At 39.5% G+C, this 18,779-nt stretch overlaps 1 protein-coding gene across 2 annotated transcripts in view; it reads left to right on the top strand.

Annotated features, from left to right (window-relative positions):
* Nucleotides 1–3,215: 3,215 nt before the first annotated feature.
* LOC109475200 (hemicentin-1-like) overlaps nt 3,216–18,779 on the top strand; it is a 26,016-nt gene continuing 10,452 nt past the window's right edge. The window contains exons 1-3 of one of the 2 annotated variants that reach the window (XM_019775781.1): nt 3,216–3,390; nt 7,794–8,132; nt 10,936–11,229. In XM_019775781.1, coding sequence (XP_019631340.1) covers nt 3,324–3,390; nt 7,794–8,132; nt 10,936–11,229 — 700 coding nt within the window. In that variant the 5' untranslated portion in view covers nt 3,216–3,323. The remainder of the gene's footprint in view (nt 3,391–7,793; nt 8,133–10,935; nt 11,230–18,779) is intronic. The other variant, XM_019775782.1, reaches the window with a different exon arrangement.

An 18,779-nucleotide genomic window follows, 5' to 3' on the forward strand; every position in this document is an offset into this window, starting at 1 on the left:
AAAATATGATAAAAGAGCACCATTGCGATGCTCATATAAACATGTTAAAATTGCAATCATAAATTCTCTGTAAAACTGTTCGACATATGTTAGAAATACATGATAATTAGCACAGCTAGATCAGTTACTGTTTAAAAAGAAATTGCGTTGAAATCTCTAGGTACAATTACTAAAAGCTAACATCGTATCACTAACATTAAAAGGCGCATGAAATTCATAAATTCTCTTTAAAGTCGTTCGGCAAATCACTTGGAAAAACACAATAATTGCACAGCTACATTAGCTACTGTTTAAAAATACGTTATAATCTCTAGGTACAGTTGCAATTTAGATATCTGATCGTATCACTAACATTGTGGGGCACATGAATGTAATAAATTCTAGTTAAAGTCGTTCGGTAAATCAGTTGGAAATACATAATAATTGTACAGCTACATCAGTTACTGTACAAAACGGAAGTACGCTACTAAATATGCGTACAGCTACTATTTAGAACTAAGATCGTATCACTAACATTATAAGGCGCGTGTACTTAGCCTTACCTTCACAGGTCACCCGCTCATTATGTAGTGTATTACGTTTGACTGACGAGTACAGATGATATCAACACTGAGTGACAGTCTACCACGATTATTTCATGATCAATAAAGAGAAGAAGTAAACGGGGATTAACTTTGAATTAAATGATTCACTGGTTCATTTCATAAAATCATGATTTTATAGATTTTAATGAGACATCCATCCATCACCATTAAAATGGCCTGACAGAACTAGTCAACACTTACCACATGTAAAGGAACTGGAAAACCTACTTGAGCATGAAAAGGGCCCTTAGTTTTTCCAGTTTCTTTACATGTGGCTAGATGCCACTCCAAACGTCCAGAAATAATCTTACTAATTCATCCAGTAGCAAAGTTTGAATCGTATTTGAAAAAAAATTAACCAACTTGTAACATAAAGTTACATCATAGCTAACTGCCGAGACATTCAGTTTCAGATCAATTGAGTTATAGCAAGGATCAGGTAGTCTAGATAGCAGTAAGGGTTATCCTTTCAGTAAAAAAATATACAGTAGCACCATCAGATACAGTCTCGAGTATTCTGAGACATACCCTTCCAGAAAAACATTCCAAGGAATATTTGTCAAGATATAAGCATGCAGTCGTCCAGTCTGGCCTCAGAACATCAGCTTCAGTTCAGGTGAAGACCCTGTCATTTTAAGATATTGCTAGTCTAACGTGGAGATCCCTTGAGATCACGATTCACCATTACACCATACAACGTAAAGGAGTATAGGTCTGTTGACTTTTCTTATATCGCGATATACTGCTCATTGATGACACAGAAATCCGGTGATGGTAAAAAGCAGCCCTTTATGTTTTGTTGAGTGGCGTCTGGTCGGGTTTTCCGCTGCAAATCATCTTTTTATTTCTTTGTTACTCTTTGATACATAAGACATGGTGATCTTGAAATATATTTATCAGGTTTCTAAACATGGACGTTGATTTCAGTTAGATTCGATTCGATTTGACAAGTATCAAAATTATTTTTTAAGATTAAGTTTGCTTTGTTTTAAATGGCACCCAAAGTAATTTCATGGCGGCAAAACTGGATTTTCAAAGTCAATTTTCTGGTCATTCTTTTACTATATATGATGTAGTAAGTTGAATCCTATAGCATACTGATATCCATGCATATGAGGCAAAATGTGATGTAGCTGACATAAAACGGTGTCTTGTTTTGTATCGTAGCCTGGTTCTAACTACTGATAGACGGTGCACAAAATTACAAGGACTCCTCAAGTGGCTTTTCCTGGGGCTATTTAAAACACTTGAAGTTCCCAATGTGCTAAAAGAATGGCAGTAAATATCGGTATAGGACAGATCTTCTCATCTCGATTCCATTCCTTTTTTCTCTGTTTTGTCACCCTGAAATTGCACTGGGTGGCTTTAAACAAAAGGCACAGGAACAGCCATGGATGTAGCGGAACAGATCACAAGATCATAAAAAAGAATTGGCTGTCTCGACAATATGGTAATACCGTTCTTACATTTCATAAACCATAATGACGGTAGCTCATCAAAAGGCATTACCCTCCAAGGTCGCCATATCAAAAAGCCGCTATGCCCCCTTCCCGGGTAATAACACGGTCCTAAAACGCTGTTTTCCCTGTGAGTTTTTCGGTCGCCGTGCAATTTCTTTCCCCGTGCCCAACGATTTGATTCATCCTGATGGCTATTGACATACCATCTGGACCAAAACTGAATGTGCACCTTTAATAACCGCACTATTAACGCAGCGTACCCCACTGTGTGATGAGAAATCGAAACGTAATTCATTGCCCATTCGGCAGACCGACACAAGAGGATTAACTGCCCTTTTTCGGACTACCAGACGAGGGAGAGTATTTCGAATAGATGAGCCTCCTCCATACATCTCGTAGATAGATTCATCCTGACCTCAATTTTCTCGCAGATACCGGAATTGCATGTGGAGGCCAAGTTATTCATTTTCACCGCAGATGTCTGTTTTCATTTCGTTTACGGTGTAGAATTCCGAGAAAAAGCTTTGCCACCCTGTGTACAGTAATCAACAAAATCAATGTCGGTGTTGCCTCCACGCAGTGGTTTTCTTAAAAACAGTCATTTGATCTCGTCTGTTCTGTGAAATTTTATCCGGGAAGCTTGGCGCCGTAAATTATCGCTTTTTTCTTCCTCCGCGTCCAGCATATTCCGGGAAACCCATACCCGTGAAAGTGACCAACCATTTCATCCAGCAGACGTAATGGTTTTCATTCGCCGAATAGGTCCCCGGTGCTCTCTGCATATTTAATCCGCGACCTTTTGGTCTCCGTTCGCAGCTTGACTATAGACCCGTGAGAAGCATGCCACGTTTACCAAAGAACACGATATTGGCTAATATTCCGCGCGCTGCCAGAGAAATATCAACTCACACACAGCTGCTTAAAATATGACTCCCCACGAATCTGCCTGTCCGATGTTCACATGTACAGCGTGTCATATTGGTTTTCGTCGCTTGATAAATCCTGATAACCCCCCCTCGCAAAGTAATGGCAGATTCCTGGATCGTCCCAGACACGCCAAGGCAATATTACGCCACTGATGTATTCTGCCACCTTTCTTTTCATAACGGCGCGTGCGGAGTCTAGTCATGAACGGTGTTTGCAGTCGGCCCGCCCTGCCTTTGTCTAAGCGGTACCGCGGTGCTGTTTTCGTCCCGTGCAGGTAGATCGTGACGGGGAATGCATGGTGCTGATGTGACGACGCAGACCTGGTCCGGGCAGAACGTGGCGTGAAGAAGACATGAAAGAGGCGGGAGGCAGAGAGGAGGGGCTGGCGGTAGGACTCCTACTCCTACACCTGGTGCCAGGTGGGTGACGCTTCTTACAAAACACCGATTTCGTTTCTTTTGACGGCAATGCATGATCAGCTTATAACATGAACCTCTATTGAAGAAAATACGCTTAGAAAAAATCAAATGAAAAAAGTGTCGTCGTTTTAGGTAACATTACTGAAGAGCGGAATGTCGTTGCCTTTGAATTCCTCATGCAAGCCCATGTTTGAAGTTCTGTTACTGATCATGAATCCTATTAACACAATAAATGTTTGACTATAAGCAGATCTGCATCATACTCATGCATTATAAGTGATGTCATGCTGATACATGTGCTTATGAGATGATTGAGACTCTGGTTATGCACAAACATATATTGTGCTGCAAATTTGAAAAAAATAGATATACCATGATCAGTAATGGAACTTCAGGCACTAGATTCCATGACAAATTCGAAGACAAACTACATGCGGCTCATCGTATCTTATAATGTACCTACAAAGAGAACTAATCTAAAAACGGCTGGTGAGCGGCATGTGATGTATCAGCTTAAGTAGACGTAGTTCGCTATTATGAGTGGCTCTGCCATGCGTTACACTCAATCCGCCATACGCAGCTATAGCCTAAGAGCTACATGTAAAAAGGGTCTCCAATAACAGCACCTGGAAGCTAAACACTGTCTATTCTACCGTGTATCTAATTGCACCGGATTTGCCGATGCAACTTTTCCGATAAACGTCTAGGATGTACGCCAAAGAACACTCCAAGACATTTACAGGAAACTCCAGGGGGGATGTTTCTAGATAGAAGGTAATTCTGCTCATGATAGTTGCGCAGTTCTCTCTCAGTTCCGGATTTGGGTATCCATACGGTTTTGACAGGGGTGATTAGTCAAGGTAACCTACCGGCCGACAAAATAAACTATCCTGTCAAGCTGGATCTCGCTCGGGTCGAGGGCAAGTTTATCTCTGGTCTTAAAAGATCGAGAAGAAAATACAGTCGCTGGATCAACACCACGCCACATGCTAGATTAGAAATCACGCCACATGCTACACTAGATCCGAGAGGCAACCCATCAATTTGAGGCATGGCTGCGCCGATACCTCATGTCATATTCTACACCAAAGGCATTTGGATATCTTGTTAAATGATTGCTATATTTTGTTATAAGCCATTTCTTAAAGAGCTACCCTATACATCTATTAATGATGTGGATGAATAGTTATTTTTCAGAAGACAGGAAAACTAAATTTAACTTACCATTTTCTTATCTAAAATGTATGTGTTAGCAGCTTTATGCAAAATAATACAAGTTTTGGACTTTGAAAATAGTTCTGCAAGCTTTCTAAAGAAATGTAATTATCATTTGATTTGAAAAAAAAATTCACATGACGTTTTAAATTTATTTAGATAACATATAATAATATGCATCTAATCTAACTTTCCTAAAAATTTGAGACGCTTTGAAGAATGTATAACCGAGTTATGCCAGTTTTCAAACAGAACCCTACTGATAGCTAAATATGCCTCGGGCCGCCTTACAATCACTGAGTAAAAAGTTCAACCTCACAAGGATTCTGTGATATTTTGTTCAGCTAGCCGAACATATCCAACATACAGTGTAATAAGCCGACATCAGCCTCCAGACTTTCAGATTATGGATAACGTTGGGAGGAGAGCAATTAATTACTCGGCTTCTCAATTACCTCTGTATACAATTAGTAGGCCTGTTGGTGGTCTGTCCTATCAGAAGGGCTCGGCAAAAGGTCGCTGATAATGAACACAGAAGCTTCTACTCTTCGGCTCCATAAAATTGGTTCCGGGCAATCGTCAATCAATCCTACGGGCGTTTACAGATCCAGTTTACTTCCCGTCCCGGTCATTGGATACCGCTGAAAATCCTCCACATGCGATTAGATGTTGATTAAAGAAATTACGGTTAAGAAATGACGATCGATTGTCACAGTCTGATGTTTTCAGCCTGCTATAAGCTATGTTTGTATACTGCACTGGTTTCGGGTGATCTATGCTTTTATTTTTCACCTCGCGGCACGATACTTCCAGTGATGGATTTTAATATCGTTATTGAAAAATAACAGTTCGGTAGTGGAGGATATTACATTTCCATTCCGGATGTCACTAATCTATTCCGAACAAAAGGTCCATCCGTCTCGATCAGAATTTTCTCTGGGAGTCTTACACGGTCTAGACTAACGCTACTTTCTGGAGGGTGCTGCGACTAAGACATCATTTACCATGGGCTTTTGGTTAAAATGATCGCACTTTATTTCCATTAGCGCCCCAGATTTCCTACATTGAGGAGATATGTTCCTGCCAGAAAAGCAGATGATGACTAGACGCTTCAGAAGATGACGGCACTCTCGCGTTATTTTTAATAAATAATATTCAGGAATGCAGACGACTGTGTGTCAGATGCCCGACCATTGGCGCCTTAGATTAGTCTAGAGCGAAGGTCATGAGCAGTGAACGCGGCGAGATGAGCTGTCATGTGCTTGCCTTAACTCATCAGTTGCCGCCTGTCTTCAACAAGCAGCCAGGCAGCAGAATTACCTCTCCAGCTTATTGCATAGTTTATAGAATGAGTAATTTGCATTCCTGTCTTGCCCCGTAGATAAATTCTACCAAGTTCTAATGAGAACCCAGTAATTTGATCAAGTTTAATCATTACTCCTTAAAAACAGACATAGGGAGTGTAGTACTCTGCCAAAGGCAGCCGTGAATATAGATCGTTCTTTAACATTATCGGCCCGGCACTGATGTCTAATCAATGGCATAAGCAGCGTGTCATTCAAATCTTTGATCCATCAATCTGCTCGGTCTGACACCTGCCTAATCCTGGTGATTATATGTAGTCATTAATGAGCCTTAAAATGGAAGGTCCATCTCATTAATCATTGCGATCCCTCGGTCGATCCTCGCGGCATATAATGCGGCTCTTTGCTAATGACGTTGCCGGTTGAAGATTGGAGAAGCGGGCCTCATTCTCTCTGGCAAGCGAACAAAATGTCACAGGCGTGTTATCAGCGATATCTCATAGATACTTCCCCCGACAAGACGTCGTGGGTTAATGCAGAAGATCTATTCAGCCAAGCAGCAGGGCGGCTGGGAGCTGTCAGGATCGGCCCCTTGAGAAAAAGCCTGCACAGACGGATCCTAGTCTTGAAGTATTGCCATTTTCAAAGACCCTATCCCGACATTATACCCTTGGGCGATAGCTGTCATTTCTCAAGGCGCTACGCCCTAGAATCCTGCTGGTGGGAGTATCACTTCCAGAGACTTATACCCAAGCAATTTTCTACCACCTCATAGATTGCCTCTCCTGATCCTTCTTTGATGGGCAGGAGATCCGAAGAGGGGCCCCGACTTGACGGAAAGCGTGATGGCACCTTTGCTGAATTTCAGCACAGGGGCTCCCCGCATTGCCATCGCCTTTGGCCGGGCGGAGGCGAATTAAGAGAGCAATCTCGAAGGCTTTAACCTTAAAAGGGCGAGCAGACGAAGTGTTATTTGTGTCATCCGCTCACCGCCTCGTTGAGACGTTATAGCTTCTCGCAGTTATCGCCTTGCAACAGTACTTTGTATGCCTGAGCATTGTCGTAAAAACGGCCATAGTCTGGCTATTACAAAAAGATGAGATTGCCGGGGCCACTCTTATAAGATACCTTGACTCATGCGAACAACACGCAATACATATTTGATTATATATGTTTGTTTGTTTGTTATCTGGGGGTGCATAAGATGTACTTGAAACTCTGGTACGAATTATTCCGAAGATACCCTGAAAATATCAAATATTTCTAGAATAATAAATATTTGATATTTCTGTAGTATATTCCAAAAGAAAACAAGAAACCGGAGTGTATTTTTTAGTTTGTTTTAGCCTTTCTTTATTTATGAAATATTCAAAACGACAGGCTGAAGGGCTTCAATGTGGTCATGACAAAATAGGTCAAGGCAAGACAAATTCTAACCAGATAAAGGTTACATAATCGAATTCATTCGCCCAACTTCAAGACCTTGAAGTCCACAAGTGTCCGGAAAGTGTGTTGAGTTTTCATAAATGTATTGGAACTGTGGAGAAGATTGTTTGATGTGATGTGATCAGGTCCTGAACACCACTTCCTGAATTCCTCCACATACCACAAACTTACACCCATCTGGCTTGTGCTCACTGTCAATCGACTGTTAGAATCACCTCCCACCCGCCATGCTTACGAAACCATTATGGCAAACAGAGGCAAAACAATACCTCTTCACCCGATAAACGTAAGGAGAGGCAAGGAGAACAATACAGTATTTTTTTCTCGGGGGATTTTTCATTTGCGTAATAAATTAGGGTAAAATCATGCTAATGCATGACTTCTACCAACAAAAATGAACTTTAAAGTTGATAAAATGTGTGTTTTCTTCCCCCACAGCTGTCTTTAGCAACAAATTCATGTCCGTCACAGTACATGGAATGGTCGGAGACACGGTAACCTTTCCTGCCAGCTACGACAGTGACAAGGACATCATAGTTCTAACATGGAACAAACTAGACCAGGACATAGAAGGCCGGAGAGTCCCCGTGTACATCTACACGCCGGTGAGTCGGACTTCCCTGGCGCTGGGGCCGTTAAAGGGTCGGGCGGAGCTGCACCAGAACGGATCGCTCACCATCAGGAAAATAAACGAGGCTGACGAGGGGCATTACGTCATGACTGTTCTGATCGATACGATTGGTCAGGAGGAACAGTACGTTTTCCTGGATATAGTAGGTACGTCGGGTCTTCTAACTTGAGAGGATATTGATATATTTTTAGTTTTCTTTGACAAAAACAAAAAAATATAATAGCCAAGTATATTACAGGGAAAATATTTTAACTTTTGCGTCTTTTGGGACAGAACTATATTGAAAAATGTATAGAGGTTAGATATAGATATAGATTTAGGTATAGATTTCTGGATATAGGTACGTTGGGTCGTCTGATTTGAGGGGAAATTGATATATTTTGAGTGTTCTTTGACAAAAATATATAATAGAAAAAATCATGAAGGTTTTAAACCCCCTTGGAAAAAAACATGGCAAAATATCATATTTTTGGACACAAATATCTTGAAAAATTAATAGTTATAGATTTAATATCGGAATGTGGTAGGTACGTCGACTTATGTAATTTATCATATTACATATTTTGATAAATAAATCATATATTTTGCGTGTTCTTTCACAAAACAAGTCATATATTTCAAGTGCTGTTTTGACAAAATATCAATAGGTATCAATAGTATCAATAGGTGCGAATTCAATATGGTTTGGTAGTTTATCACTATTTGATGTGTATTTTATAATGTTTATTTAACATCTAATCAATATTCTAAATCTCCAAAAATATAGATACTACATTCACGGGGCTACCTAGATGAATCCGTCGTCTTAATCTTTAGTTAAGTTTTCCTGGAGCAGTTTTAACGAAGTTGTGGAGGTGCTTAAAGTGCCCCGCTTTATCACGTATTCGCCACGGCAAACGCATTTAGCTTTCTCGTCTTACTCTCCACAATACGGCGGCAGTATTCCGGCTTTTTACTTAACAGTCAGGTCTCCAAAGACTTGCAGAAAGGGGAGGTGTGCAATCCGATACAACTCTGCCAATCAAAGGCCAATACACTATAGAATTGGAACATACCTTACGAGATGGAGGCATGGATTTTGACTCCAAATTTTCATTACTTGTCACCTTGGGGTCAAAGGTTTTATAGAATCATCCATAATTTGTATGCTATGAATTTTCAGTGGAATAATTGTAGTTTGCTGACACGAAGACGTGACAAACGTGTGAAATGTTAAATAAATACGTTATTTGTTGGAAGAAAGTTTGAACTTTATACCATTTTTAATTCTACCGACACAGTGTATTTTTTGTATATTATTTAATAGGCGTCAAAGAAAAGAAAGGTTGAATTGAAATTATTTAAAACCTAGAATCAGGTACATTACAAGGCGTTGCAATGTATCACGTTTAAAAATCGTCCGCGAGTCATTTTGCTTTTAAAAGAAACGAAACCTGACAATCATGATACGTACGTCAAACGAGTTTTCTGGCTGGTTTTACTGCGCAAAAATAGCTGTTATTATTTCATCTGGGAAGTAAAGATAACGTACAGGTTTGTCGTGTAATTACAGAAAATACAGTAGTTAGCAGATCGTCGCCTGTGATAAGCTTCTATACAGCTGTACACATGATACTATAATGAGGTATGGTAGTGATTATATATTATGAAGGTCAAAGTCGCAAACATATACCCATGCACATAATACGGTCTTATTTTACAGTTTCGCTTAATTCAGAGATTTTTTTTCAAAATACTTATTGATGTAATAGTTGTGTTTGGTGCAACTTCGTCCAAGCCACTATATCATAACTATAACTATTACTCCGTGGTCCATTTCTATGTGATGTAGTCTGATGTTTCTGTTGGGCGTATCCTCTCCCAAACCAAGGCTGTATTTTTTTTTATTTCTGTTATATTTACGACAACCATTACTAGAACTATGTGTTCCATTTCTAAGTAATGTAACCTGATGGTTTTGTTGGGCAGAGTTCCTCCTAGCCAAGGTTTTTTTTTATTTCTTATTTTTATTTTTTTTTTTTTTATTTCTCCAAGATTTATTACCCTTGCTGTAAGTATGTTCTTCCCTGGTCTATTACAGTGATGTAGTGATATTTCCGATGGGTGTGACTTTTACCAAGTACATGCAGTTTTATTCTTCTAAGATAGATCACCATCACTACGTATACGATGCTCGATGGTCCATTTCTAAGGTGCTAAAACTCACCACAGCGGTCTGCTCAACATGTACGCTGTCTGGGCTTTTACACTTAGTCCTAAATATTTCCAAAGTATTCCCCGAGTCCTCTACATGCACTTCACACCTCCTGGAGTTGAGCTCTTGGTAGGATCATGTCGTGCCGTTGCCGTGCGGAATCAGCCCCTACAGGCTAGGCCAGACAAGTCAATTCCAATACAAAAACCATGAGATACCGTAGCCCCATGCATACTGCAAAACGAAACCGTTTCCTTCGGGGGTAGATATTCCGCATAAATCAATGAGTGGATGCCTTTATCTCCACCTCAACACTCCCTGCGATGGTTCGACCACCTGCTCACTCAAACGTTAAAAAGTAGCACGTATGTATAACTGATGTATACGGCTCAATAGAGGCCATGTTTTATGGTTGTATCTATACATTATCAGCCCTGTGATACTTCGTATTGACATTTTAAAGGTCGTCCCTTTACTTTTTTTTTCGTATTGATATTATTTTTAGATCCCCTTTTACAGTTCCACTTCGTATTGACATTTTAGGGTCTCCCCTTACAGTTCCACTTCGTATTGACATTTTAGGGTCTCCCCTTACAGTTCCACTTCATATTGACATTTTAGGTCTCCCTTTACAGTTCCACTTTACAGTATTGACATTTTAGGGTCTCCCCTCATAGTTCCACTTCTTATTGACATTTTAAGGTCTCCCCTCACAGTTTCTTTTCGTATTGACATTTTACGGTCTCCCCTCACAGTTCCGCCCAAAGTGGATATCGGACTTGTGGGTCCAGAACTCGTGCCGACCAATAGCAGTCTGACACTGAACTGTTCCGTGGACAAAACTAATTCCAAAGTGAAGGCTGTTTTCTGGATGAAGGATAATGAACTGCTCTCCAGGGATACGACTCGCGTGGACTACGAAGGCCCCAACTCGTACAAATCTTCCATCCTCTTGGAAAAGATGACCAGGAAGGATTCTGGGAACTATTCGTGCGTAGCGGAACACATCAGAAGTGTCGTCGTGGACAGCGTTCAAGTGGAGGTTACGTGTAAGTTTGAACTTTTGATTTTTTTATTTAAAAAACTGCAGTAGTAGAGTACGTTACGGCGTATTCTTTTTCGCTTGCAAAACTATATAGTACGGAAAAGTATATTGATGTGTACTATTATCCCCGATAATGTAGGCAGTCTAAATTCCTCCTAGTTTGATTTCCCAGGTTTTCTTTGCCCCACATGAGTCAAATCGTTGCCGGTAAAGCTTAGCTTGTTACTTACGGGTACAGAAGTATTGTTTTGGGTTGGTTTGTATGTTTCGTGTCGTAGCCAGTATATTGACAGTCCGTTGGTGGGGAAGAACTTACAGGCCAAAGAGCAGGATTCAAAAAGTTCAGACAAAAAAAATTAAATGAACTTGATTTAAAGTTCACAAAATCTAGCCAGGAGCCAGCAGAAATCAGTTGGTGGTATATGGGGGAATTCAGGAAGCCGAGAATTGCTTGAGCCAACTTTCAAACCCAACACAGTTCTACTCTCTTCTCTTCTGTTTTTTTAATAAATTCAGTAAACCAGACAATAGTTCCCGAAAGTCTTATCTAACTTCTTGCATGAGTAGATTCCTGCTATTTTTGATATCCGTACAAGGTATATAGCAATCTTAAGTCAAGGCTTTCTCAAGATGAATACAACTACTTAAATCTATAAATAAACGTTTTTGATGTTAACTTCGGGTAAGACTCTTGGGGTGCTATTATGGCGTCTACTTTCTTATCGCCAACCATTATAAAGCAATTTTGGACGGAAGCCCATACATTTAGATTTAGTTTGCCTTGGAAGATTAGGAAAGAAATATGATATCTGAAAATGTTCTTGTTGGCGTAGTGCAATTTTTGACATAAGTAATATTACCGTTCTCTTCCAGTAATCTGACCATCTATTAAACAAGGGAAGCTATTAATTTTAATCAGTTACAGTGCATTACGCAACAAGGAAAACCCGGTAATTTATGCAACCGTCAAAAAGATACATGACTTCGATATATCGTAGAATCTGCATGTTAATGTATCATGGTCATCATCAATTATAAACATAAAGCCTCTGTCAGACCAAGGAGCTTAGAATAAAATTTCCTTGGTCACACATAGTCGAATACTAGTACAGCCTCCCGAACACTGTCGAACCCCCCTCAACCATGCTTGGGACTAGGTCGGGAGCAAGGTCGGTTGTGGTTGGCTGGTGTTCGGCGAGGTTGGCTACCGAATTTGTTTTAAATCCAGACGATTTGAATACAAAATCATCGCGTTGAAGTCATGTGCAGGGCTCGAAATACACTCTGCATATGCACGTCAATGCAAGTGAATTTGGGAATATGCTGGTATTTTTTTATATCTACAGTATCTGTACCAGTCTGCATATGCCTGTACGTGTATGTGGATTTTTATTTGCTCCATTTAGTGTTACAGCCTATTAAAGAAAAAATAACAATGATTCATCAAAGGTTTTAGTATTATCCAAACTTCCAAAATTCTAAGTAGTGCAGACAAAATTTGTCTGATACAAAAAAATGAATGTTACCTGCAACAGTGCAGGTCTGCAGAAAAGAAACGTGTTTCGAGCCCTCGAAATATAATATGCAAGCATTACATATTAGCTGTGGTCAATGGATTCCAACCAACATGTTTCAATGCCGATTTATTACAATGTATTTCGTGATCAATACTTGCATGAATGTCACGCCAGGCGGCGGATTAGTGAGAGTTGATTGGCTGGCAACCGCTGACTTGACCTGACCTTCAGGGTACGGGTCACCTCCAGTAGCTATTACAACACTGATGTGACAGATTCAAAATCAACACAAAGTAAAACGTTAGTAGAATATTCCTCAATCAGTGACAGTGTTTGAAAGGTAGAAACACGTACCTTCAAAATTTCGATGTCCACTGTACAACTGCAAGTCAAAAACAATCACTGATTGAGGAATATTCTACTAACTGTTCATTTTACGTGACTGATGAACCTCTTCGACGAATTCAAAGTAAAACGTAGATTGTGACGCATTTGGCGATTAAACAAACTCTTTCTTCATAGAAAAGATTACATTCAGTCTTATAAACATAAACAAATAGACAGCGTGCTCAAAAATATTAATGTTATTACCCGTATTATCATTATTACCCATACACTTTGTAATTTAAATAGGCTTAACAATGGCTTACATAATATTTCTCTAAGCTGCCTGTAAAACCACCAATGCTTTAAACTCTATTGATATGCTGCAGGGTAAATTGTTTTAAGATACATCGAAGATGCGACAACTATTGTCATATATATTCTAGGGGGGCCTAACCATTACTGTGAACAAATAGGCAAATACATCAGAGAATGTTGAGACCTTAGAAGCACTAGCGCTAGTAAAAGCGTTGCAATGTACCAATGTACAGCTTATTGATTGCATATTTACTTGTGCATAAGGTCATTTCTGGTGTTAGTATCCAGTGTTAGTAGCATGTTTGATCATCAATTTTTAACAAGTTTGATCATTAATTTTTAACACAATAAATGACAATGATTAAAAGATCATGATTAAAAGACAGATGTAGTCGTCTGTATGCTTGGTTTTTCGTAGTTACAGCTGTAAAAAAAACGTGCGAAAATTGCTGTACTTTTGTTGTGTCGGCAAAGATTTCCTACAAGGTGCAGTAAAGATAGACAAGATAGAGTAGCGTCTGTAACAGTAATGGTTTACTCCTTTCTTATACCATCATAAGAACGCCCTAAGCATTCTGCTCTATGGCTTCGACAGGTAGTGTATATTTTCATTTAAAGACGCGATTGCCCTCGCGCTGTTACCCGTGGAAATAATGGGTTATTGCCCCATTTGAAGTGGCAGTTATTTCTCAGCTTCGTTGAATTACCTTATTTTGGACCCGAATGTCTCCTGGGAGCAGTTGAGGGTTAAGTGATTTGGCACTAACTGGTTCCTTAATGGTTTGCGGTAACGCCTTGAGAGAGCTGTCGTTTTGAGATTTTCTGTCTGCCACAGATACATACATAGTGTATTGTGCACTACAGATGGGAGAAAAAAAAACGATGCTTAAACGAAAATGTGCTTATCAATTTTTACTTCAGGGATGGAAGTATTGTTTTGGGTGGTGCTGGCTCAGGCATAGGTTGTATGTATGTTTGGGTTCTGAAATGAGTGGGCGTAAAGTGGGTTTCAGTCGATTAACACAATTTTGACACGGTGTGACCTGGGTTCAAGAATGTGGTCACCAGGAACATATAAAACATATATATAGACCATAGTGTGATAGCTATCATGCGATAGTATATGCAACATTATATTCAATGATGTAATTATGCACCCCTCCAGTGCCAAGCCCATCGTCTACTTAGACGGAAGGAGGCCGATGAATTCAGTTAACTGTATCTACTTGTCGGAAGTCTCTTATTTTGTTGGGTATCTTTAAAATTGCAAATGCAGGTCACAGATCCACCGTTACAAAACTAAGAATCAGTTGTCACAGATTGCGAATATAATCAAGAAGAATTTGCCAATTTTGCAGTTTAGATAAAATAGAAGATGAACTAAATTTTATTGTGACTTGTTCTTTGTATGATACCGAAAGAGTCATTCTTTTTTATTATGTGTTAAGTAAATCTTTCCATTTTGAGTATTTGAATAGTATAGAGAAATTTATATTCCTTACATAGAGATATTTGTATTCCCTAAAAGTCTTCCATAAACCAGCTCTAACTAATCATACAGCCAACATACATTTATACAATTACCAAGAAGCGAGAGGAAGTGGAAAGTACATTATTTACGTTAATATACTTTTTTAACATGTGACCTGTGCTTAGCCCAGTGGGCCAAAATGTACACTAAAGGTCTCCATTCATTCATTCATTCATTCATTCATTCATTCATTCATTCATTCATTCATTCATTCATTCATTCATTCATTATCTAGCACCTTACTGTTTTTTTAGGTGGCAGTAAGCTCAAGCTATGAATCACACTGTTTCTACTGCTTAAGGTATAAATAACGCATTTACTTTTGAGCTATAAATCACAAATTCTCTACGTTCAAGCTATAAATTACACTTTTACTTTTAAGCTATGAATAACACATTTACCTTTAAGCTATAAATAACACATTTACTTTTGAGCTATAAATCACACATTTTCTATACTTCTAAAGCGAAAAATCGCACATTTTCTACTTCTAGCCACCAACTTTGAAATCCTATTTACGTAAATCGATAAAACAGTCGATAAATTTGGCCAGCCTGATCTACTCCTGGGAGCTCTAAAATCTGAATGTCCTCATCGAAACGATTTATCTGATTTCTCTTCGCACACAGGAGGACAAGGTCAACAGCAAACCAGAGAGTGAATGGAAGTTCATCAGACCTAAACTCGATTGTCTCAATAGTCGCATCCCGAACTTATTGAAGCGGGACCTCTTTCTTTGACCGTCAAGGACTTCAAGCCATTATCTTTACATCCAAAACCAGATGAATTTTTCAGGGAGTTGCAATGCCCTGATGTAGATGGCTTCCTAAAGTAATGACTCATGTGTCATAAGAAATCAAACTTGCTTCATTATGACTTCCACAGACACATGAACTTTCAAAGAAAAGGCTACCTTAACATCCACTTTTTAATATGTAAGTTCATTTATCTATAGAGATGAAATGTATTCAGTTGTTTGTTTTCTCATTTGTTCTTATAGGTATAGCTGTAGAAGACCGTACTGAAGTTCTTGCACTTATGTCGTGTCGATAAAGATTTCCTACAAAATGCAACAACTATAGACAGAATAGAATAGCCTCTTGCTCTGATTCACAAAGACGTAAAAGCCATTTTCTTTTTTCTCGAAAATGAAATGTATCCAGTTATTTGTTTGCTCGTTGGTTTGTTAGTTTCTTTGTTTGTTCGTAGGTATAACTGTAGAAGACCGTACGGAAGTCGTTATGTCGACAAAGACTCCTACAAAACACAATACAGATAGACAAGATAGAATAGCCTCTTTCTCTGACCCTCAAGGACTTAAAAGCCATTATCTCTACATACGAAACGAGATGGATTCGTCCTGCCATGACTCGGTGTCTGCATCTTTCGCCCTCTGCGATGCGCGAGCAATCTAGCCCGGCTAGGGGTCGGGAATCTTAATGGAGGGCAGATGACGGCTTGATCCTATCAGTATCTGCGATACATCAAGTGTGATGGTAGTTGACCATTACAACATAGCTGCCCCTCCCCCAGGACCCAACTCTTCTAATCTCAGGACGCTCTTCTTGCAGATGCTGTCAGGCAGAAGAACATGAGATACTCCCGGGTGATAGAAGGGTCAGAGGTTTCAATTTCACGTATCCACGGAGCTTTGTGACCCTACTGCTTTGCATGCGCGTTGTATGACTATTATATAAGGGTTGGTGTAATCTGTTTTGGCATTGACACCGATATTTTAATCCTATTTGTTGATATTTCAAAAGTAAGATATTTATAAACCAGAGGCAACTTTACGTTCAAATTTACTAAGGATTAGTAGGTGGCAAGGGTGTTGAGTAAAGTAGATTTAAAGGTTCCGTATTCAAATGCATAGCAAGCCTGGTGTGGGGCTTATTCTAACATTTCGTCATGGATATACACAAGTAAATTTCTAAAATATAGAGTTACAAGTAAAACACGATTGATATTACATATTGACTTAAAATCAATAGGAGCACCTGGAGAACTAGTACGTTATCTATACACTATATCTACGAGTTGAAAGACAGGCTCTTCACTACAATTCATTTATCCGTTTGACCAAGGGAGGAATACCGCTTGTTAATCTAACATCGTGTGACCTCCCGCGTCTTATCCTGGTACATGTATCAAACGCGTGGCATTGACCTTTATAGTATGTTCTCGGGGCAGTATATTATGGTATAATGCCCTGATCGTATCTTATCTCATGGCGGTCATCGTACGCGGTCACGGGATGAACTGGTGAACCGGTCTTCATTCCGTGCGCACTGATGATCTAACAGGAGATACACTACGATATTTGGTTAAGCCCATGTCACACATAGCCGAATATGGCCTCCCAAAGACTGGCGAACTCTATCTTATCAACCATGGCCAGGAGTAGGTTGGGAGCAAGGTCGGCTGGTGTTCGACGAGAGGTTCGGCCATAGTTGGCTGGTGGCTGGCTGGTGTTCGGGAGTGGGCAAGGGCGTGGATGACATTTAAATTTGACTCAAACCACACGTAAATGTGTGTTTTATGTGGTCTAAAACTTAGATATCTGACGTTTTGCAGCTGTCTTCTGACATAATTAGGACGTAATAATATAGGAAAAGTCATGTAGATTACTTTTGGCAACTATCTTCTCACATAATTCCCGGATCCCATGTATTTATCCTTGATCTTGCCCAAAAGTTAAAATACTGATGCAAATGTGCTACTGTGGGTTGGTATGTATCAATACAATACAGCTTGCAATATTCGGAATATTTCCAGTTTTGCCACCCTGAAATCTCTTTGGATACCTTCAAACTACACGGCGTTCTCATGAGTATTGGCCCCTTTTTTCAGAATTTGCTCGCAAAATTAAGATATACGGTGCTATTATACAACCATAAACGAAATTTTCCGAGTGTGCGTTCACTTCGGTTCAGATTCCCATCCGGTGAATAATTTCTACACAGTGCAGGCAATAATGCTTGAAGTAACAGCTGTGCAAATCTCACATTGTCAAAAAATATTCCCAAGAATTCAACACTTGGTTATTAGATTACCAAACCCTCGGCTACTTGCCTATACAAATTTCTGACAGTGATACGACATTCAACCGCCTAAAGGACGGCACTCACAAGTGTGTGACGATCTTATTACAACTGTATGTACTCATTAGGGAAGTGACATTTACTGGGGTAATCTATAGAGACGTACTGGAGGTAACCCCAAAGGAAATATCAGCACTCGAATAGAGCAACACATTGTCGGTCGTGCATTAGAGCATATATGAAGGAAGCTGCATTTCCATGGTTTCTAGGGAATATTTCGACAACTTGAGCTTCGCACAGCTGTTACTGGATATCTTTCTAGTTTTCTAAATACAAATACATTTTACTTGTATTTCATTAGAGGAACCCGATACAATTTTAGGGCGATTAAACAAATAAGATATGCTACAAGAGAAAAACTGTATTACATTGATATTTGCTGCCTTTACTTACTTGCATTTCTTAACACATTTTTGTCATTATTTTATACCTGAAGCATTTGAAAGAGTTTACACATAACCTACGTAAGGAATTAATTTTTTTTATTTCGAATCTCATTGCTTGAGTAACAATTTCCTTGCAGTAATTTTTTTCTTGCGGCATACAAATCTCGTGTCATGACACATTCTGCTGCGCATATCTCTTTATTTCAAGGTGCACAACGATAATATTCTGTGTAATTATCTGATAAGTAGTTTTCGCCAAATTTGCCGTACTTATGATACCAATTTATATGATAAGCACAATTGGCGCCCGGTAAGTATCAGACCATCAGCCTCTGGAGTAGAAGTTTCAGCTTCAGACGTCGGAACACTAATCTCCA

This window comes from Branchiostoma belcheri, unplaced genomic scaffold, assembly GCF_001625305.1.
Source record: "Branchiostoma belcheri isolate BF01 breed outbred unplaced genomic scaffold, Haploidv18h27 scaffold33, whole genome shotgun sequence".
NCBI classification, from domain to species: Eukaryota; Metazoa; Chordata; class Leptocardii; order Amphioxiformes; family Branchiostomatidae; genus Branchiostoma; species Branchiostoma belcheri.